This window comes from Spea bombifrons, chromosome 2, assembly GCF_027358695.1.
Source record: "Spea bombifrons isolate aSpeBom1 chromosome 2, aSpeBom1.2.pri, whole genome shotgun sequence".
NCBI classification, from domain to species: Eukaryota; Metazoa; Chordata; class Amphibia; order Anura; family Pelobatidae; genus Spea; species Spea bombifrons.
Genome location: NC_071088.1, coordinates 87,423,318 through 87,447,216, shown reverse-complemented (window position 1 = coordinate 87,447,216; position 23,899 = coordinate 87,423,318). Strand labels below are relative to the sequence as shown.

The window sequence follows — 23,899 nt, the reverse complement described above, 5'->3', positions numbered from 1 at the left end:
ATAGAAAGATATAAAGATAAATGGGAGAGATAATGAGAAGTAGAAGATCAAAGAGAATAATAAGAAAGGGGATAATGAGAAAGGGGAGAGGTGGGCAGGAAAGGGAGAGATAATGAGATAGGGTAGAAATTAGGAGAAAGGGGGGGAGAAAAGGAGTGTTTGTGTTTTGAAAGGCATTGTATGTTAGAGCAAGCAAGTGTGTGCATGCAAGGGCAAGTGTCAGGCACAAAGGGGGTGGGATGCAAGAGACAGAGCCAAGAAGGTGGGAAAATTAGGTTTTGCCTAAGGTTGCAAAAATCCTTGCACCAGCCCTTGGTACTATGCTAGGCTAAAGAATAATACACAAATAACAATAACGTTTGTCATGCTAAAAGAAAAAAAAAACTCAATTCTTATTGTCCAGAGCCTAAAAATACATTGAGATTAATTTCCCATGTTTTCAAAATGATAAATGCATTGGTATTCCAGTTCACACTAAATACCTTAAGTGCATTATGTTTCGATTGCAGCAGCTGTTGTTTTAGTTTGATTTCTTCTCGCTTTTTATCATCGCCAATTTTTAGTTGGAGATTATTTCCTCTCTGTAGCAATTCTTTCACAGGCTCATCATTATCTTCGCTCTGGTCACAAGAACAGTCAGAAAATTTAATTATTATCAAACCATAATAAATCACAATATGGATCAGGTTATGAGTGTTTAGTACAGAAAAAAGTGGTCACATTGTTTTGATCTTCTGCATCGTTAAGCTTCTGGGTTATGCTATGGTCTATTTTAGTTTTAAAACACATTAATTACTCATAAAGAGCTGCAGATTGACACTACAACTCATCTATAAATACAATAAGATTGGATTGCACTCTATAGGCCATTCTTTTCAATCTTGGATTTACCAAAATACTCATTATCTAGCCTATAAGTGTAGTATGAATGTGCTGCACTCTGCATCTAACTTGACACAATATCTGAGTGCTCCAGGATCAAAGCTTTGTCGATGAAGCCACTTGGTAGATATAGTCATTAAACAAGATCCACTACTGAGATCTTCTTCAAACTCAAGTCCACTTGAAAGCAATTGCATTCATCACTGGCGAACTTTGAGGTCCCTCTGCTGTGGCTTATTCTGAACTTATTATGTGGTCCATATTTATATATAAATAAAAAATGATGATTAACAAATTGTAACTGGTACATAGATGTGTAAGTTTACGAGCCTACTTACTAAATGTATCGATCCCGTGAAACATACAGTAAGTTAGGGTTTATGTGATTTATGGAACGCATAACTGATACCTTGATTCCTTTAAAAATATTTTGGCTACAGGGTGACTGCCTGAAATAATATTAGTTTCTTCTGTACTATATCACCCTATTTAGCATGATTCCGCTTACTCAGCTTATGTTTCTGTGTTTGACAACACTACTTTAAACTAAAGAAAAAAGTAATATTTTTTAGTTATCTCAGTGTTTATTCAATGTTAACTGTTTGAAAGGAACATATCTATTTAGATCAGGGTAGGTATGACATTTAATTAATAATATTTATCCTAATACTTATCATAACAACTGGATTCTTATATTTGTGAAAGCGGAACACATTGTTGAAGATCTGCATGGGAGCAGTCGCTTAGTTTTGGTATTTTGTTGTTCTAAGGCTCTGTCACAACCAATTTACCGTATCTTTATTGAAGTCTTCTTCTGTAAGATTCACTCCTTGCTGAATTTCAGCCTCCAGTGGTTCGAGCAATTTCTGTATATCAGAATGAAATTGCTCCAGTTCCTTTAAAGAGACCACAACCTGTACAAAATAAATGAATAACAGCTTAATTGGGCTGTCAACTTTTTTTTTTTGACGAAAATAAGCATTTTTTCAGATATGCAGTATTGGGCAGAATATTCTGGACTAACATCTGGATCTTCTATGTCATTTAAGGATGTTCTTACACTAAATAATTTGGTTCTGGAGGTTCTCATTTTTAGAACACCTGCTTTTTTTAATTAAGATAAAAAAAGCCACTTTAATGAGCACTTAATGGTTGTTTCTTTATGCGTTGAGTGACTTTAATCTTACTTTGATTAAGAAGCATGATGAAAATCCATTTTATTAAAAACTCCTCTATCAGCTGTAAAAGAAGAAAAATGACAAATGCCTTTCATTTCATAAACGTTAAATGATGAGTGTATTTTGAGGTATGCTAAGATTCTACCATCATTTTTAAGGAAATAAAATTGAATTTAAAACGCTAAGTGGATATTTATCAATCCTAGTAAAGCCATGATTTAATTCTTACAAGTAGATAATCAACATAAAAACATTATGACAACCATGTTCTACTGAAATTACTACGAGCTGCATGTTTTCTTTAATTGCCACATGGGGAAATTGTTTATGAGTGTTTATTTATAAAGTGTATATATATATATATATATATATATATATATATATATATAGAACACTAATGGTACTAATGGTAACATTGTATCTTTGTCTTTGATGGTCATGAATTCCAAAAAGAGAAGGGTTTAAATTGCTTGAGAGTCTCATTTTGTGTTGCAATCCAATCCCACTGATTCAGCTCCTTGGTAAGCAATACAGCCATAGAAAATTAAATAGGACTTGACAATTTTGGGGTACTTTGACATAGTGGCGAGCAGTATATAGCCATATAGTGTAATAGAATCCCCAATATGTATGCCTTAAATAGGTGTTTTAATGGTATTTGCTAGGTATATGCTGAATTTTTGCTTTGTTTTGTGCCAACCAAGAGGTTGTCTAAAAGTCCTGAACAAACTTTTCACACATCCTCATAAATAGGCTGAAATACATGCGGGTAAATCACGCTGGCATGGCTGACTATTAGCATATCCTTAATCCCATTAGGAATCCCATAGTCTATACATTTTGGCAACATAATGCCTTTGCTTTGTATATATATATATATATATATATATATATATATATATATAAACCCTTGTATAATATTTTATGATTACCCCATCCGGAGGTACTAAGCTAATTGAAGCATTGTGGCGGCAGCATGAGGGCCGAAAGGAAGCTTTCAGAAAATACAGTAGATACTAGATCTTAATTAATATCCTCTAGTACCCCTTTTACATTTTTATCTTGTGTCTATGACTCTTTGCTTAACTATTTGATGTCTAATCATTCCTTTTTAATAAACACTATTAATAGTATTGAAGCCAATTAATAGTTTTCCATTCCTTGTATAATTTCTTTAGGTATACAGCATAAAATTGTTTTTCAAGTTTTACAAGTGGAATTCAGTAGATTAAGCCGTTTGAAAGCCACATACATGTTTATAGTTAGGGTAACTCAGTTTTTGGTCATGTTGAACGTGCAGTATGTCGATAACAGTTTTGCTACACTGAAAATATAATGTCTGTTCAATCAGTCTCAGTGATGCAAAATGCAAACATAATATAATGTAAAATAGGTGCAATGAGGCACAAGGCAACACGCTATTAAAATAATCAACTAAAAAAGTCTGAACTATTTATCATACCTTGCCACTCTTGATTCTGTTAGATACTAAGGTAAATCGTTGGTCAAGATCAGAGAGCTTGGATTCCACCATTTTCCTGCAACGATCACCACGGTTTGTCATCAACTCTAGAGCTTGATCATGCACAGAATCCATCTTTGGCTGCATATCATTCAGCTCGAATTTTAACAGCTATGAAAAAAGCACATTGAAAGTTAATAAAATGTATGTATAAATATGATTAATACATATTTAGTAGAAATATCAACTATATTGCACATTGAAAGGATATACATACTCCATTTGGCATGGGTACACATTAAATCTAGGCAGGTTTGGCACACATTGCAATCAGAGTTTGATTAAATTATCATTTAATCCCTTGAGGACAGAGTTGGACGTACCACCATGCCTGAACACTAATGTGAGTTACATATATGACCTATTCATAGTAAAAAGTGATATTTTACCTTGTGCGTCTCTTCTCTCTGTTGTGGAGTTTGCCTTTTCAACTCATCCAATAATATTTCAGCACGATCGGTCCAGGCTTTGACACGTTCAACACCTTGGTCAAAATGTTCAATCCGTTTCTGGTATTCCTACACGTATTTCAACATAGATGATATGTTAAAGGTATGTGTGAGGGATGTATATCAGACACGTGTCCAAAGCAATTTAGCTTAATGTGCGATGCAACAGAAAACAAGGTACTCACCAGCAACAGGCGGAACCATTCATCAGCTCTGGAGGTTACTGCTAGCCAGTTGCTGTTTAGAAGGGTAAGCTTGTCATCCACAAGGTTCGCATTTTCCCCAAGCACCACTCTGAGGGAATCTCCTAGATCTCGAATGCTTTTTAATTGTTGTTGTCTTTTTTCCATTTCTTTTTGGGTAACCTGTAAAAATGTTATTGTGGGCACAGTTCACTATAGTTTGGCATGACAGGCATTCACTTGTCTTTGCTTATTGCTATATTTTTTCTCGACACGCTCCTTGCCTACGACAAGGCAATGAAAGTTCTGTCCTTTAAACGTAAGAAAATGTCAACCAATGGAAGTGATTAATAGTCAAGTGGATTTTATGATAAGACACTCTCTCATTACAGCACAACAGCCTTATTCAAAACCATTTCAAAACACACGATTCAGGCCTGTTCTAGTAGACTTACTTTATAGATAATTTATTTGAAATGCTATAATCCATTTCTTGATCATGCACATCTAGTTTCAAGTTTATTTATATTTCTTTGCGCTGCCGGTTTGCATTAATTTCAATGTTTTTGAGTGTTGTCCTTATAAATTAGAATAGCCTGTGGAATTTAATCTTTTCAGTCCCCTATGTTAATGTATAATTTTTTTTAGTAGCAGCAGTCCCTTATCACATTACGTACAAACTAAATATATATATAAATATTTCATATGAACAAACAGTATTACATGTTTACAAGGTATTATTTTCAAATAAGGTAGACATAAGGCACACAGGTACAAGGAGAAAAAACAATCTTGTTTGTAGTTTTATGAAATGAAGTAAATATTACATTATGATAATGTTAAGGAAATATATCCCTGCTGTTTCACTATATATGATTTTTCATAATATGCAATTTGTTCTTTGAAATGTGGAATTTCACAGGATTTTTTGGCCAGGCTGATGTTCAGTGTTATATTTAATGAGATCCTCACCCAAGGCTCGACACACAGTATCGCCCCAAACTGCTCCTTCTGCTCCAATCTGAGCAGTGGAGGACCTCCTTACTTGATGGGTATTTTTCTCTAGAGAGTTGGGATATGATATCATGTCAGGTCAATTTCTCCTTAATAAAGTGGGCCACAGGCGGTTGTGCTCCTGGATTTGCTGCCGTAGGCCTACTTTTCTATTTATATACTTTTTATCGAATATTAAAACAAGATCTCTTTTCTAGTTTAAATTGTTTCTGGTGGCATGTCGTTTTTCAGGTATTCAGCTTCTTGTATACATCTGTTACTAGACCATTGTTATTTAAACAGAAATTGAAAATGCTAAGCAGGGCTAAATTAGCAGCTACAACATTACTACATGTGTACACATTATGGTTTAGATTGTGTATGGTTAATATGGCCATAACATTTCTTAATTATAAACAAGAAAGAAGCAAATATTCTACAAATAAAAATGAAAAAAAAAAAAAAAAAGCTAATCTACTCTTTTCTTTTAATCACTTTTTACTTGTTTTACGATTGCTTCATGTACATTCTGTACTCATTTCACCAGAATTCTGTAACTAACCTTGCTCCAGGCAATCTCCTCATCGAGGTTAGTAGGCATGCCCTCCTCGGCTGATCTCTTTGTTACTTCCGTGTCCACTGTTGCTAACCATTCTGTCAAGCTGTTGGTTTCTTTCCTTATTTTGCGAGACAATTTTAAGCTTTTCTCCAAGATCTGCTTACCCTCTGTCACCTGAAATAAAGATACTGAATGACGTTTTCATTTATTCAATACATTAAAACGATTTAGCGAACCATTTATCATTTTATCTTCATTATTAATTTTATATAATGCAATAATAATCAATGTTGTACAAAGGGTAAACAGGGCAAACCAAGTAGTGTTTGACAGAAACATATATATATATATTGTGACACAAGGTCTGGTAAAGTGGTAGATGGCAGGTATATTAGACCAGCCTTGGTCAATAGTAGTCTGCCTTAAAATATGTCCCAGGGAAAGATGTTTGACTACAAACATCACTACTGGCAGTTTGCAAAACATGGTAAGGGTCCCTGGGGCGGAGCATCTGGAAGAGCAGGGTGGGCCAGTGCTCCAACAGCACTAATTGCTGTATTGATCCAGTCCAGAGCCTGCGTTCTGGACAGGAGCTCCACAGGTGTGGGGTAAGTAGCAGCTCACCTGTGGCTGATTAATTAGCAGGCAGAAGGTAAAAGGGTTTGAGCCTGATTCAGAGAGGAAAACCACTGTTATGCCAGCTAGGAGAGCTGATAAACTGAGGGGTGGTTTCTCTCTGCAAAGCCATATTGATGGTAAATTGTGACCTGTTTTGTTCTAAGCGAAGACTGTTATTCTGCTTACAACTGCTGCTGTTTGTTCCTTGAAAATAAACATTGAAGCTGAGCTGGATGTGTCCTGGACTTCATTTACCCTAGAAGACTGTGGTTACAGCCAAGATCCTTGACAAAAGTCCCAAGGAAAAGGGAGGCTTGTCACATATGGTGGAGGATGCGGGCATCCACGTAAGTCTGTGGGTAGAAGTCAGTTACAGCTCAACATGGAGGATATTATCAAGGCGTTGATCCAATCCACCACTGTGCAACAGGAGGCTAACAGGAGAGCTACAGAAAACAGTGCAGTTCTGCAGCAATTGGTACTGACCCAGGCGGAGAATGCTAAACTCCTGGCCAAAGCACAAATAGAAAGCACTGAAACCTTAGTGCAACAGATTGCAGTGGCACAACTTGAGGCATTTAAAGTAACCCGTGAAGAGCAGCAAAATGCTACCCGTGTGCTACAGCAGGAGATCCAAGCTATTTCTGAAAAGCTGGACTTGGACCCTGAGGCGAGATCCCCAGGACCAAAGATGATTCGGGCAAGCCACTACCTCCAAAAGATGACTGCATCAGATGATGTTGAAGCCTACCTTCTGGCATTTGAACGCACAGCAGAGAGAGAGAAGTGGCCGGCTACCGAGTGGGCAAGTGTACTGGCACCGTTCCTGAGCGGAGAGCCGCAGAAGGCGTACTATGACCTAGAGCCTGCAGAAGCAAGCGACTACCCAAAATTGAAAGCTGAGATCCTGGCATGTCTAGGGGTAACCTCTGCAGTACGTGCCCAAAGATTCCACTCATGGGCATTTTCCCAGGACAAAGCTGCAAGATCCCAAATGTTTGATCTCATACATCTGGCCCGGAAATGGTTACAACCTGAAGTCAATTCACCTAGCCACATTGTGGAAATCCTAGTGATGGATCGATTTTTGCGTGGTTTACCAGCAGCCCTGCGTCGGTGGGTCAGCCAGAGTGATCCACATACAGCGGATCAGCTAATTGCCTTGGTGGAAAGATATGTGGCTGCAGGAGAACTGTTAAGCCCTGCTTCACCAGATAAACCCCGAAATTCTAAGGTCAAGGATTCTGCAAGACTTGGTAAGACTGTTCTGGGTTTAAGCGGGGCTGAAGAACTGCAGCTATATTCTCAGGACACCAGGGACAATACTCCAGGACTCAGAGGGTTAACCAGACGTAATAGGCCTGGGAGAGGAACTAATTGGGGGTCAGACTATGTTGTGAAGTGCTTTAGATGCAATGAGGCTGGTCATATGGCTAAGGAATGCCCCTTGAAGGATGAACCTATGGAGTGCAATATGGGTGAAAATGAGGGAATGCATTCATTTTTGTTTAATTGTGTTGCGTCTATTAACAATGACTATGATAACCCTTATTGGTGCTATGTTAATGTGAATGGAAAAATGTCTAAAGCATTACTTGATTCAGGCAGTATGGTCACATTAATAGCAGAATCTGTAATACCCTATGTGAAGTCTGATCATGTGCAAAAGGTGGGAATTATCTGTGTTCATGGGGATAAGAGAGAGTATCCCACAGCAGAGGTAGATATTGGAACCCCGTATGGTTCTCTAAAATACAGAGTGGGTGTAGTACCCAGACTATCCCAGCAGGTGGTAATAGGTAGAGATTTTCCCCATTTTCTAGAATTATGGGCCTCTGCAGAAAAGAAAGGCCAAAGCTCATCAGAATTTAACCAAGCTGATGAGGATTATGTGTTTCCTTTTGCCAATACCGAATTGGATTTTGACCAACGGGAGAGACACCAGGGCAAATCTTACTACCCTAAACCAGTACTAGTGGGGGATAACCCAGTACAAACTAGTGAGGAGCCGGCTAATACTGCAGAGAATGATGAATTATTAGACATAGGGATCAGTCCTGGTAACTTTAAAAGCGCCCAGTGGGAAGATCCCACTTTAGTTGCAGCCCGAAACAATATAAGGGTTGTAAATGGGGTTGCTGCTCAGCCAGGAGAAGCACTGTCATTCCCTTATTTTGAAACGTTAAATGACCTAATCTACCGTGTAGAAAAGAAAGCTGCAGATACTATTAAGCAGCTGTTGGTTCCACAGGCTTTCCGTAATATAGTGTTGAAGTTGGCTCACAGCCACATACTAGGAGGACACCTTGGAGTTGAGAAAACCAAAGAGAGAGTCCTTAAACGTTTTTACTGGCCTGGAGTGCTTGCTGCTATAGCAAACTATTGCTCTTCATGCCCTGAATGCCAGCACAGGGCCCCGTCCAAGGCTTTTCGTAGTCCACTAGTTCCCCTACCTATCATAGATGTGCCCTTTGAAAGGATCGCTATGGACTTAGTAGGGCCACTGATAAAATCCGCTAGAGGGCATCAGTATATACTAGTCGTTCTGGACTATGCAACGCGATACCCTGAAGCCATACCCTTACGTAATTCTTCTGCAAAGTCAATAGCAAAGGAGCTAATGCTGATGTTTAGCAGAGTGGGTATCCCCAAAGAAATCCTGACGGACCAGGGGACCCCTTTTATGTCCAGGGTCACCAAAGAGCTATGCAGATTCCTGCAGGTTAAACACCTTAAGACCTCAGTATATCACCCACAGACTGATGGTTTAGTAGAAAGGTTTAATAAAACCCTTAAGAGTATGTTACGTAAAGTAAGTGACACTGACGGGAAAAACTGGGACTTTTTATTGCCATATCTAATGTTCTCCATTAGGGAAGTTCCGCAGGCCTCCACAGGCTTCTCTCCTTTTGAATTGTTGTATGGGAGGCATCCCCGTGGAATGCTGGATATAGCTAAAGAGACCTGGGAGCAGGAGAGCACACCCCACCGGAGTGTAATTGAGCACATAGCTCAAATGCAGGATAGAATGGCTACTATTCTACCTATTGTCAGGGAACACATGCAGAAAGCTCAGCAGGCTCAGAAAAACAGTTATAATCGTAATGCTCGAATCAGAGTGTTTCAGCCTGGAGACAGGGTATTGGTACTGGTCCCTACAGTAGAGAATAAGTTCCTGGCAACTTGGCATGGACCATACGAGATAATTGAGAAAGTGAGTGACGTCAATTATAAAGTTAGGCAACCAGGTAGAAGAAAGCCTGAGCAGTTGTATCATGTAAATCTGCTGAAACCTTGGAAAGACAGAGAGGTCTTGGTGGCTTTAAAGCCTTCAGAGCCTCCTAAGGCCGAGCCAGAGGTAAATATAGCCGAGACACTATCTATGCATCAGAAGCAAGAGGTCAGGGATTTTATCAGAAGAAATAAGGATGTTTTCTCTGTAGTCCCAGGAAAGACTAATGTTATCAAACATGACATAGTGACAGAACCAGGGAAGAGGGTTAATCTCAAACCCTATAGAATACCTGAGGCCCGGCGGGAGGCTATAAACTTAGAGGTCGAAAGAATGCTAAAACTTGGAGTCATTGAGGAATCCCAGAGTGACTGGAGCAGTCCTATTGTATTGGTGCCAAAACCTGATGGCACATGGAGATTCTGTAATGACTATCGGAAGTTGAATGGCATCTCAAAATTTGACGCCTACCCAATGCCAAGGGTTGATGAGTTAATAGAAAGACTGGGTAAAGCACGGTATCTGACAACTCTAGACCTGACAAAAGGTTACTGGCAAGTCCCTCTCACGGACCGGGCCAAAGAAATAACAGCCTTTTCAACACCCAGTGGCCTGTTTCAGTACACTGTATTGCCATTTGGGTTACATGGTGCGCCTGCCACATTCCAACGAATGATGGACAGAATTCTTAAACCTCATACTCGCTATGCCGCTGCTTATTTGGATGATGTTGTCATCCACAGTACAGACTGGGAATCCCATCTTCCCAAAGTTCAAGCAGTGCTTGATTCTATCCGCTCGGCAGGTTTAACTGCCAATCCTTCCAAATGTACTATTGGTTTAGAAGAGGCTAAGTACTTAGGATATTCAATTGGGAGGGGATTGGTTAAACCGCAAACTGCAAAAGTGGAAGCCATACAAAAATGGCCACAGCCACTTACGAAAAAACAAGTAAGGGCATTTTTGGGTTTGACTGGTTACTATAGGAGGTTTATTCCAGATTTTGCTACCATTGCTGCTCCTCTAACTGACCTTACTAAGGCGAGGTACCCAGTTATGGTTAAGTGGAGCCCTGAAGCAGACAAAGCTTTTAAAAGACTGAAGGAGGCTATCTGTGCCCAGCCAGTCTTAGTAACTCCGGACTTCTCCAGAAGCTTCATAGTTCAGACAGATGCTTCTGATGTGGGCTTAGGAGCTGTCCTTTCCCAGGAATATCAGGGTGAAGAACATCCTGTGTTCTTTTTGAGCAGGAAACTAAATCCACAAGAGAAAAACTACTCTATTGTAGAAAAGGAGTGTCTCGCTATTAAATGGGCATTAGAGTCACTTAAATACTACCTGCTAGGTCGGAAATTCCGGTTGATAACAGATCACGCACCTTTGACTTGGATGTGTCAAAACAAAGAGAAAAACTCCAGAATTACCAGATGGTTTTTAAGTTTGCAATCCTTTAATTTCACAGTGGAACACAGGGCAGGCCTCAAACAGGGAAATGCTGATGGCCTTTCCAGGGTACATGCTCTGATGTCCATGGTCGCTCAACCCCTTAGGTCTGAGCTGGGGGGGAGGATATGTGACACAAGGTCTGGTAAAGTGGTAGATGGCAGGTATATTAGACCAGCCTTGGTCAATAGTAGTCTGCCTTAAAATATGTCCCAGGGAAAGATGTTTGACTACAAACATCACTACTGGCAGTTTGCAAAACATGTTAAGGGTCCCTGGGGCGGAGCATCTGGAAGAGCAGGGTGGGCCAGTGCTCCAACAGCACTAATTGCTGTATTGATCCAGTCCAGAGCCTGCGTTCTGGACAGGAGCTCCACAGGTGTGGGGTAAGTAGCAGCTCACCTGTGGCTGATTAATTAGCAGGCAGAAGGTAAAAGGGTTTGAGCCTGATTCAGAGAGGAAAACCACTGTTATGCCAGCTAGGAGAGCTGATAAACTGAGGGGTGGTTTCTCTCTGCAAAGCCATATTGATGGTAAATTGTGACCTGTTTTGTTCTAAGCGAAGACTGTTATTCTGCTTACAACTGCTGCTGTTTGTTCCTTGAAAATAAACATTGAAGCTGAGCTGGATGTGTCCTGGACTTCATTTACCCTAGAAGACTGTGGTTACAGCCAAGATCCTTGACAAAAGTCCCAAGGAAAAGGGAGGCTTGTCACAATATATATATATATATATATATATATATATATATATGTAATGTAGACTATACATCAACAAATATACACAATTTCAATCCATGTCTTCCCGCGGGAATAGCTATTTACACTGAATATACAGTATGTTACATAGCTGAAATTGTTTACGTAAATCCAAGCTATCCAATCATACATATCGCTCATGTTATAATCATATGTTGGTTTCTGCCATTGTGGATTTTCCAAATGAATATAATTAACTTCAAATGGATTTCTTAGCTTCCAAATCCTACATTTAGGAGCATCCATTTTGAATGTGTTAGCTTGACGTTACTGCCATCACATCATCGTAAAAGGAAAAGAGACAAGAGATTAAAATACAATTTGAAAAATGTGTGCTTTTAGAGACAAAATGCTAAAGTGTGAAAAAAAGAATAAAAGAAACAATGAAATCACAACTGTAATTTACAAATATGTGTTGGGACTGTAAAATGCAAAATAAAAGGTATTGTTTTGGTCTGGTATATTCTCATTAGAGCTAATTTCATGTTAAAAACATCAGTATTACTTTAAAAGTGATGCAAAGGGGGCATTATTATGATCTCTGCGACATCACCACAGTTTGTTTACTATAATCCCATGATTTCTTAATTTGTCCACAGAGACATTTTATTGAATGCAATCACAAAGTTTTAAGTGTTTACTTCCTACACTATTCAAGATGTGCAAAATCCACTTATCAATTATTTATTTTGCAGCATTTTGCAAAGGTATACATTGCACTCTTTAACTTCCAGAACATCAAAGTACAAGTTTAAGGTTTTCAGTTGAACAGACTGTATCAATCCAGAACAATTCAAAGGCTGCCACCTACAGCTTAAAGTGCCTTGTCATACGTTCTTGCAGTCACTTGAAGAGATATCCTTTCCATATTTATACAAGAGCGTTTTTATACTTTCCATGCAGTTTTTGTTTCTTGAATGAGTCATCATAGACTACACAGGGTAGAGAATATAGTAAAAGAACATTTCATTCCACCAAGGTTTGCAGTGTCAAGGACATTGCCGCCCTTTGTTGCAGGAGAAATCTGGTTGTCTCTTGCACAGTCAGATGTTGGTGAGTGTTAGTTAAGCTCATTCAGTGTCTCAGCTCGTTCGTTAATCAATAAAGCCATCATAACCCTCAACAAATGTGCGACTCAGCACTGTGACCGTATCTGAGGGTGCAAGTCATTGCATGACCATGAAGACACAGAGACATTCTTTGGACTATATAGTTGGACACCTGACCAAACCTGTTCCACCTTAGTTTATTACATACGAATAAAAGCAGCATATATGTTATTAATATATCAGTAATAAGAATTTTAGCCAATTTCATGAGGTGGTCATTTATCCAAGCAAACTTATATTGATATATTCCACACCAATTACAAAGAAGGTTACAAAGCTGGTATTGTGCGTCTAGTTAGGAAAGGGAATGGGTGTCAGGTACATGATGGCATACATTAATAGACTGCAGAGACAAGACATATAGGTGCATATGTTTTATTGCAATGGTATATTTGGGAATGTCACCATAGGACTTTTGACAGAGAAGCAGGTTTATGCATCTTCCAGATGCAGGTATTCCTACTAGGTTACACATGGAACTGCTGGGTTGTACCCACTCCTTAAGAATTCTGCTGACAATGTATAATTTAAAAGTAACTAACTCAACTATTTTCAGCAGCAATGTTCCATGTCATATGTACATAAATACCCAATAAGAATTTTTCCGATTAGAGCTATGCCAATGTTTTTTTTTTACTAAATGGTCAATTAGAACACTTGTTGGCTCCTATAGGGAACGTTAAAAGGCAACTCTCACCAAAGTTTGACATTAAAAATGGGTTTTCAAACCCCCCCTTTTTTAAAACAGTTCTAGTGTTTACATAATAAACAATATTTTTGGGTGGTTGTATATTTACGCACTTGTAAATGTTTTAGCTCTCTTATTTTAGTCTAATCGACAAGACAAACACCCAAACTCTGTATTATACCGCCTGTGGTAAAATAGAATGGCTCAGTGTTAAGCACTCAGGTGGAAATGCTGACAAATGAAAGGTTATGGAGGAAAGAATCAGCTCACTGAGGTGTCTGTGCAGGGAAAGTCCTCTAATATATCACATGACTGACAACAATGGCAGCCTCTAGGTCTACAGATAAAAGAGGTTTATTGGAATAAAAAGAAAAAAGTGCCATGTTTTCTTCAATACAGTACTTTCCCCGGTTAGGAGCAATTTTAATATCAAATTTCCCAAAACGAGCAAGCGACGAACACAAAACACATTTTGATCCCCATAGAATTTCATTGTTTTCTTTTGAAGCCGTGATACACGGATAATATTTGCTTCACAACAGCAAGAAATCCGTCACTTTAATGCATTTATTGATTCAGATAGCTAAGGTCAACGAATGTCACTAATGGATTTTCTATAATGTAATTATTTTTGTCTTAAATTGCTCTATGAAATGATTGTCATACAATACATCTATATGAAGTTGTGATTCAGTCCAATTGAGCATACCGTCATTGTCTGAAAATGTTTTCTTTATACCTAAAAGAGTACATAGAAAATTACATTTATTAGCATAAATTGCCCCAGAGGAAAGCAATTTATGTCGGGGTGATTACTAGGGCATACATAGGGAACAATATCAAAATACTTTCGGCAGAACCACTAGTTCAAAAATGTCCAAAATGTGCAAGTCGCACGAAGGTACCATAAAAGTCTGCACAGGGTAGAAAGATGCCCTAATGATCCATGTATATAGGAACAGAAGTGGATAGTTTCAATGGTATTGCAGTATATCCAACCCTAAACATAAAAAAAAATGGATTCTTGTGAAGGAGAGGAAAATGTTTTTCAAAACTAAGATTAAAAATAACTTACAGTCATTTCTATAACTAAGAATTGACACCTAAGGATTTTTAACTCAACGACCATAGTCTTTTCTTTTTCTTTTTTGCTTCCTAACTATGTACACTGCGTAGATGGAGCACTGAATCTATGCAATATCTTTTTTTTTTTTTTTACAAGCATTAAAGTAGAAATGAACCTCAAAATCTTACTGAACAGTCAATTCCACCCTGTAAGGAATAATTTAGTAAAATACCTCCATGTCATCAAACATAACAGAAATAAAAGGCCAGCAATCAATGTCCTGTCTCAAAGCACTCTCATTACTACACCTAATCCCCTAGCTATCTTGCATAGCTAACTTTGTGCAAAGAGGGCAAAATGAGCTCATTTGTCATAAAACAAAATGTCATACTTGAGTTTACAATGTACCTGTCTTATTTCCTGGATCATCTGTGTGCTTTAGAGTAGTTTGTAATTCATGAGAATGTGTAGTATTTTCTAATATCTCGGGAAAACTCTTTTGCAAATGGTTTTCAAATTAATGAACTTGAAAAAAAAATACAATATATATATATATATATATATATATATATATATATACAGATATACATATACATATATATATATATATATATACATATATATATATACATATATATATATACATATATATATATATTTCCTAAACAAGGAACCACAGACGGAAAGCCATTGGGTTCAGTATACACTAGAGGAAAATGCATGATTTTGCTTGGTCATAAATCCCTAAAAAAATATATCTAAGACTATAAGCTGTACGTGGCAACACAATCATTCCTGATGTACCCTGATGAAAATGTCTGTATTGCTACTGTTCTTATTGCATGGCAGCACTTTATTGGACCTACCATTATACTGTAAACTTTAAAGCCCATAAATAAGTAAAAACATACGTAAAAACACATTAGTATGTTTACACAAAGGTTAATATTCACCTTAATATTATTGATGTTTTCCTAATTGTTAATGTTATTGACTAGCAAATGTTAATACCCATGTTGATAATGGTACAAAGATAATATAACAAAGATATAATTGAAAGAAGTCAGCTGTTGAGAACAAAAGTCTAAAAAGCCCACACTAATAGTGTAAGGAACGGTATACTGGTCTGGTTAGCGACATATTCCATTTACTTTGTGTTTAGTATTCAGAAACAATTCTCTTTATCCTGTACACTATCCTTCTCTGCTTGCTATGCATTGCACCAGTTTGCACAACTTTAAACTTTAATAATCTTAATCATTTGAATACCAGATGGCCAAGCAACACAGAGCAGCAATTACTCCCCATTGTGAAACCCAAACCATCCACCCTAATTAGCAGCAATGCTTCATCTCTTCCATTCACTTTGCCCTGTATCATTTAGCATCCGGACAGGGAATTTCTATTATGGTTTAAACTCAAACCAGAGATTAATATCTATCTGGAAGCTTTCTATTGTGTTTGCGCCTCTTTGTCTGAGTATTTAATATGGAAGATGGATGGTTTCAGTCACTGTGATCTAATGTCCGCAAGCCCATTCAGGTGGCATTTCTTAATGTTGTTCTCCATCCAGACAGAATGTTTCATCATCTTGCTTTATATAACGTACCTTTATATTTTAACCCCTGGTATTCTTCTACTCATCTACTGCATCAACTGCACTAAATATGTTTCATTACCCAGAGAATTGCTTAAAAGCCAGAAAATGGTTTTACCAGGACATGATGTGCAACATCCAACAGGAGGTTAAGTATATTGCTTCACTAGAATGCAAGTGCACATAAAAATGGATTGTTAATGTAACTGATTCTGCAACACATAGACTTTGTAAGAACACTACGATAATATGTAGAGTAACTACATTATATAATCAATACGAGAACATGATTTAGAGTTATGCTACACTAAATGTAAAATATTGCCTTAACACATCCTTAACTCATTAAAAAATTGTGTTTGTTCTTCTCTAGCAAAGTGCATTTGTCAATAATGTACCGGTAATTCATATTTTACTTAAGTTTCACCAAACACTTCATGTGCGACAATAGAGAATAAAATATTCATCTTTAAACTTTTTGAAGACATTTTTTAAAACATTCTTTATAATCCTGGTTTTTGCCCCATCTATAATATACTATTTGTCTTAGACAATTAAGAAAGAGAAGGTAACATCCAGGTCTATATGGGGAAATATCGATCCATGTAAAAAGAGACGTTTTAAGAAAAGTTACTGAAATTCTCTGTAGAACTGCTGATCGTTTAAAAAAATCCCTAAAAATATGGTATTTTTTGGATTTTAGTGGCTACATCTTTTTCCTTTTATGTGTAGTGTTTCCAATAATGATGAATAAAATGATCATGCTGTATATTAATTTACAACACAGAATATAAATGTATGTCTATAAGCTATATTTTGCACATTAAAGAGCCATTAAACTGCTACATAATAAAATAAATTACGTTTCCATGATAAAAGAAAAAAATCTCTATTGTTGAGTAGAATGAGTAACAGAGGGTTCAGTTTACCAACACAAATAAATTGCTATTTAACGAGTGTCATAGTACTTGATGCAGTAATATTTAGTGACACCTATAGTCCTCTTTTTGAATATGCATCAAATCATTTTGAGGATCATGAGTCTCTACAGGAATTGCTAAGCTGTAACTGCCATGTCTCATTTAATGCGTGGCTGAAAATGATGAAGGTTTTGGCGAGGGGAGCAAGAGTTGCCAATCACGTATTGAAAGAGATATGGACAGTAAATGTTACGATGAAAAAAAGCAAGAGAGGGACTCATGCTGGGATGATACATCAAAGACTCTCACTAGAGGTGGATAATATTTCACTTTTGCAAATGACAAGTTAATTATAGAATGTGTTCTATGAAAGTGAGCATTAGGAAGTACTCTCAAGGTTAGAAGTAGTTATCAAAGAATGGTAATGTGCATGGTTCAAATCAAGCACTTTAAAATTGGACTTTCATTTTCATTGGGTAGAAGTAATACACAGATACGTAGGGATATCTTTATAGAGCAACTGTCAGCTACACAGCAGTTTGCATCATTAATTTATTAATACCTATGGATTTTTGTCCCTTCGTCTAATTAATTTGAAGATATCTAACTTAAATACATGGCATTATTTTACATGACTAAAGAAGAGTTCAGTAGAATTTAAGGCAAAACCCTGCATATGTTTTTTGACATGTTTTCCTCAGAGCGTGATTGTAGATGTTATTGCATATATGTTATACCATATTCTAGTATGCAAAAGGAAAAGCTCAAGTAATCACCGTAGTTGATAAAAAAATCAGATAAAATAAACATGGCCATTGAATGGCAGATGGGCCCCATTTCTTGCCTTATAAATAGAGGTGGTTCACACTGACTTGGTCTTTAGATTGGTGTAGTTTTAACTAGGCCTACATTTTATCTCACTGGTTCAGATTCAGAACAGGTATTCTAATGTATGTATCATTTAATGAAGGCTTATATTTACATAAAGTGGACCTTTTAGTAGGACAACCTTAATAAAATAACATACAAATGCAAGCATGGTTGTCCACACCTTATATAACTCTTTAAATAAATGTCATTATGTATAATGGAAGCACTGCAGGACTTGTTTGCAGTATAACTAACCCATAGCAGCGATAAGAAGATATATTTGATTCCCCAGCTCCAGTTACACCATAAATGTGTTGCTTTGTGATTCATCTTCTACCACAATATTTAGGAACAGTGCCACACTGGTCAAATTATGTCTCCAGTGCCCCCCTATCTTCATGCCCTCATTGCCTCCCACAAGCTTGGTCGCCTAGGTCAACTCTATGGTTGAGCCTACCTTCCTTGGACAGCACTAATTTACAAATCAACATAATCTATTATTGTATCTTCTTCAAACGTTAATCACATGTGATATATATGAAAAGCACAAACTGACAAATAGTTTTGTAGTATTGATGTACGTATTCCCCTTACCAGATCTGATATGAGTTTATGGAATATATAACTGAGCTTACGAGCAGGGTTCTCTCCACCTAATGGATCGGTTTGTCTCAGTCTGTCAATTCTAATCTTGTCATACCCCTTGAACATATGTATTGTAAGAAGCGCTGCGTAAATTGTTGGCGCTATATAAAGAAAAGATAATAACCATGGTGTAAAAGTAAAATGTTTCATAATAACTAAAATAAATCAGTCATGTCCTCAATCTTTACTTCAAGACATCTTTATCAGTTTTCTCTATTCAGAATTCTTTAGCATACGCTACAAGAAAAAGCGTTCACAGAGAACTTGCTCTCCTAACTGAATATAAAATAAATTATATTTGTGAATAACTACATTTCCATATGCTGAGAATTTGCAACCTGGGCTGTAAGACATATATATATATGTAATGGGAAATGTTTGATGCATGTCCACCTAATCTTTTACACCCTCACTAAAACGTGAGGGCACTGAACTTCCTCTTGAGTTTCTTTCCTGTTCATTATACACCAAAATTAAGCAAGATGTCTTATTTCAAATGGCATTAAATAAAAAGGTTGAGTCATTTTGGCAGCTTAATTAAGAACTGCTCCCTAGTCATCTTTTTAAATTAGCCTATGGTCTCCTACCAAGAACATTTCTGGATTTATAGCACAATGCCACTGTATCAAGGCACATAGCATGAAAAAGACCTTTGTTGGTTGCAGATAAAAATGACTTAACACTAATACTAAATTCACAGGGAGTCTTGCAGACGGCAATGAAACAGATTAAAATAATGTATGCTGTGACATTTCTGAATCTTATGCGCACTAGACTGAGAATGGCATAGGTAGAAGAAGTAACGGACAAACATCCTGCTGGCAAGCCTACAGCTACATTTTAATCAGACTAACATTCCTGAATTTCAATCATCTGCCTTACTTTGGAAAGGTAGCCCCTGTACTCACATACGGTATATACTTACATATTTCAAGGAAACGTGCCATATAAGCCCCATATATTTTGCGTATATTAATTATTATTAATTATTATTATTTATTGTTTTATATAGCGCCATCAAATTCTGTAGCAAAAAAGAAGTAAACATATCAGAAGTCTTGCCGTATTCTAAGATACAAACCTGTTATTCATATATGTTTATATCAAGGGACCGCTTTGAAAGGACTGCACTGTTTTAGAATCTGATTTTGTCAAAAATGACTGCAAAAACCTTGTTTTCAAGTGAGTGGGTTAGTATTAAATCCACTAATGTTATTGGTTTTGTCAGCTGAGTAAGTCTGAGGATGGTTGGGCTAACGTCCAAGGCAAAACCCAAAGTGATATAGTCACCAGCTATCGAGGCTTTGGCATTTTATTGATGTATATGTGTGCAGTACTCGGGAGTATGGCTGCTGATGGTTAGGATACATAGTGGTCGGTATATGGGAGGTCCAACATAAAATTGGACAAGGTAGCCAAGGGTCATAGCAGTATAAAACACAGTCAGGATAACCATTGGTCAACATATAGATAATGGCAGAAAGTAATATGGTTGAACGTAGCCAACGGTTTTAGCACAAGAGGAACTTGTCTCAATAAGTTGATGGGCAAAATAAATGATCAGACAGGTCATGTCTGATGTCTAATACTTGTAAACATCTTTTGTTTTATGAACATTAACATACATTTTATATTCCCGTTGACTAATCTGTATCACAAAACAAAAATGATTATTTTGGTTGAATGAGCTCTAAAGTGTAGAAGACAAAAAAGCAGGTATTAGGTACCAACTGTATAATGACTAGTAAAATCAGGGGGATTTCAAAACACTGAACATACAAGGCCAGCTCAACCCCTCTTGCAGGAGAACATATGCCAACTCTCATGCAAATGCACACATTATTGGGGGGGGGCAGGAAGAAGTGTTATATACCTACAAAAATGATGAGATGAGACCTCTAGCATTTCCCTCTGGCACCTGGGACCCTTTATAGCTAGTGCAGACAGATTTCTACATATTTCAGCTTCTTTAACTTGTCATGACCAGTTGGTTAGATTCTTTTTTTAATTATATCAAACCAAAAACAATGAAACAAACAAAATGACTTATAATAATACGGTATTGTATTATGAATCCCATCAGAATTTTACTTTCTGGAACGAGTGGTAAAAACCATATGGAAAGGTAATACAAACTATAGGTAGTAGATTAAAGCAAACTGAAGCCAGCTAGGAAACAAGTAATCCCTTATAAACCAGAAATATTGAACATACATTTATTCATTGGGTTGAAGGATTATGAGTCTCTATAATGGGATTAACCCGAGTGGTCGTGTGAAAAGAAACGTGTAGGTATTATTGAGTATCAAGTTTATTGTTCTTCTTCTATTTGACTATGTGAACTTTTCTTTTTTATTTCTGCCTTCTTGGGCTTTTCTCCTTTCCATATGTGAAAAGCTTCACATATAATGTAGAAGGGTATGGAGCATTGGCAAGAGTCAAGAATATCTGAAGCCTTTATAACCAATCGAGAAAAGATATAACTGGACCTTGGAATAATGAATAAATCTCGGTGAAGATTATACTCTTGAGGGTATTACAGTCCAGTTTGAGTCATCAATGGCCTCTTTACACACACACACACACACCAGAACAGGTGTTTAAATTCAATATAGTGTAAAAACGTACTGCCTTTCTTTTATGATTTATACTAAATTTCTATTTAAATACTACTAAATGAAGTGGCATAATGTAAAATATTCTGAGCCTTTACCTTCGGATAAATAGGTAAATTATGATTGCACAAATCCCTTTGATGTTTTTCAGCCTAGAGAATTAAGAAGAAATGTCTAACAAGTCTAATTGAATTACATTAGGCAACTGTTATTTCCATTCAAATAATTTACCTAAGATTTATCTAAAATGTTCTTCTGAATATACTTGGCAGTGAATTTATTTTTGACCGAAAGTAAACAGGGAGTAATTAATCAGTGATTCATCGGGACTATAATAGCCCATTTGCTCTTTTTGACAGATCTGAATGCTGTTAAATGAATTCCTTAAACCACGATTGTGTTTGCTCTTGCATAAAATAAATTTGAACATATTGCCGAAAAGAGATGCAAAATCAAATAACTTTTAAATGGGTGCACACACAGGTGCTACAATCAGATGGATATGTGACTACATGGCAGGTCACTGTCGCACAAATGGAAGTAGACCCTCATCTTCTGTAGAGTGTTGGCTTTTCAAAAACTGATCAACATTCTGATAAATGTAATCCGTCAGATCCTGGCATGTAGTACTCCAGGGTGAAGCACTTTATATGCCAAGACATCCTAATAGCTACATTTAATCAAACCAATTATTTGAGAACATATATAACCATAAAACTCATATATTGTCAATCAAGGCTTCAAGACATAATAACAGGGTAGGATTTAAAGATTTCCCTACTGGAGCAAATGGGATAAGTCCTGAAACTTTTTTTTATAAATATATGACACTCTAATCCGATTGCTGTTCTCGGTAGAATAATATTGCAGGTGTTTCTTTTATCTTTGAGAACGTTTTGTAACATAGAACACACTGACAGGAGATATCTACATGCTTGCACAACATAGTACTGTACCTTTGCTCCTAGTTCATTGTACTGCAGTTTCAGCGCTGTTATTCTTTCATCCAGATCTTTGGGGTTCTCCGTCTGCTGTTTCTGTACTATTTGACGGCCCGTTTTTATAACTGTTTCCACTTCCGATTTCACTTCGCTCAAAACCTTGTACAGTTTCTGTTGATAACAATTATCTGGGTTACTTTTTGCTAATTATCACAGTCAAATAGTCTAGAGTGTCGCCCTTTTGACCTTTATTAAGCACTTAAGAAGCTGAACATGCTGCAGCATCTACACGTGACATCATATTTTTTATAACTCTGCTGAAGCTACCTTTATAAGGCGGTCTATTTTTAATGAACATATGCGCACATGATATTTAAAGGTCACAGGGGAGCTATGCTTTTCGACACTGCTCTAAAATTATTGGATGCCTTATCTACAGTAATAGCATTTGCATTTTTTGGGAGCTTGTAAAATTCATGACATCTTGGAAATGATACGATAAATATCAACGATAAGCCTCTCTTTCTTTACTTTTATTATTCCTGAATGGTAGTGGTTCTTGAGACCACATGTGCACTAATGTTTTATGTTAATTACCTTTATTTATCTACTGTAGTGTGACCAACAATGGAAATAAGTTAAGTATGAATATTTAAATTAAGCAATTAGCATCTTGTCAATAAAAATCTAATTTTCCTACTAGACCAGAATGGATATAAAGAATAATAACTCTATAATATACATTATTATTTAATGTTGATTTATAATTAAAACTGATGAGTGTGTATCATTAAACATATAGGAGGAAATCATTCTTACTAGAAAAAGTTAAATGGCTTTTCAAACTCATCTTCATCCAAAACGCTTAGAATAATTTACCCCTGGCTATGCTTACTGGACCCTTTGATGACCTTACAAACAAACAGATTAAATACACATTTATTTTCTTCTGCTTCATTAACCGCAATAATTGAGAAATACACAAGTTGCAACAAGAAAAACACATGCACCAAAAACCTACTTAACACAAGTAATATTGACTGTTGCCCTTCTACAGAGAGAAAAATATTTGTACAGCTTGTTCATCTTCCATAGCATCATTTACAACATTTTATTCAATATTGATGATTTTTTTAATTAAAGGATTAATTATGGTTTAATTAGATACACAAGTTCCAATGATTATACAGAGGAAAACATACCATACAATGATCCAATTGTGTTTGAAGTGTCTCTTGTTCAATGTTCCTCATGTCCAAGAGAGGCAATTCAAATGTCACCTCATCTAGAATTCTTTTAGATTCTTTAAGACGGTGTTCAAAATTTGCTGGCTTCTGGAACAGTCGAAATTTTGCAGACACCTCTTGAAGTTTTTTCTGTAAAATAATAATGTGCTTACTGTATGTCTAGTAGCTGACATAGTTATTAACTTCATAGTCCTTACAAGACGTGTCTACATTTAAAGATAGTCTTCAAAGTAGGAACATTAACTAAAAGTGAATTGTGTTATCGCAATCATTCTAAGCTATCACAATGTTTCCATTAGAACAATATGTCCAATTGAGCAATGCGGCTTTCCGTTACTAATATTATTAGTGAATATTTGTAATCAGTTACAGGTGTTTATGTTG

The 23,899-nt window shown here is 36.8% G+C and overlaps 1 protein-coding gene across 1 annotated transcript in view; it reads right to left on the bottom strand.

Annotated features, from left to right (window-relative positions):
* Positions 1-23,899, bottom strand: part of DMD (dystrophin) — an 870,543-nt gene that overhangs the window by 470,412 nt on the left and 376,232 nt on the right. Inside the window, exons 32-39 of the mRNA XM_053455059.1 lie at positions 23,471-23,644; positions 22,284-22,439; positions 5,769-5,939; positions 4,217-4,396; positions 3,972-4,100; positions 3,523-3,693; positions 1,674-1,796; positions 483-620 (exon numbers count right to left, since the gene is read on the bottom strand). Coding sequence (XP_053311034.1) covers positions 483-620; positions 1,674-1,796; positions 3,523-3,693; positions 3,972-4,100; positions 4,217-4,396; positions 5,769-5,939; positions 22,284-22,439; positions 23,471-23,644 — 1,242 coding nt within the window. The remainder of the gene's footprint in view (positions 1-482; positions 621-1,673; positions 1,797-3,522; positions 3,694-3,971; positions 4,101-4,216; positions 4,397-5,768; positions 5,940-22,283; positions 22,440-23,470; positions 23,645-23,899) is intronic.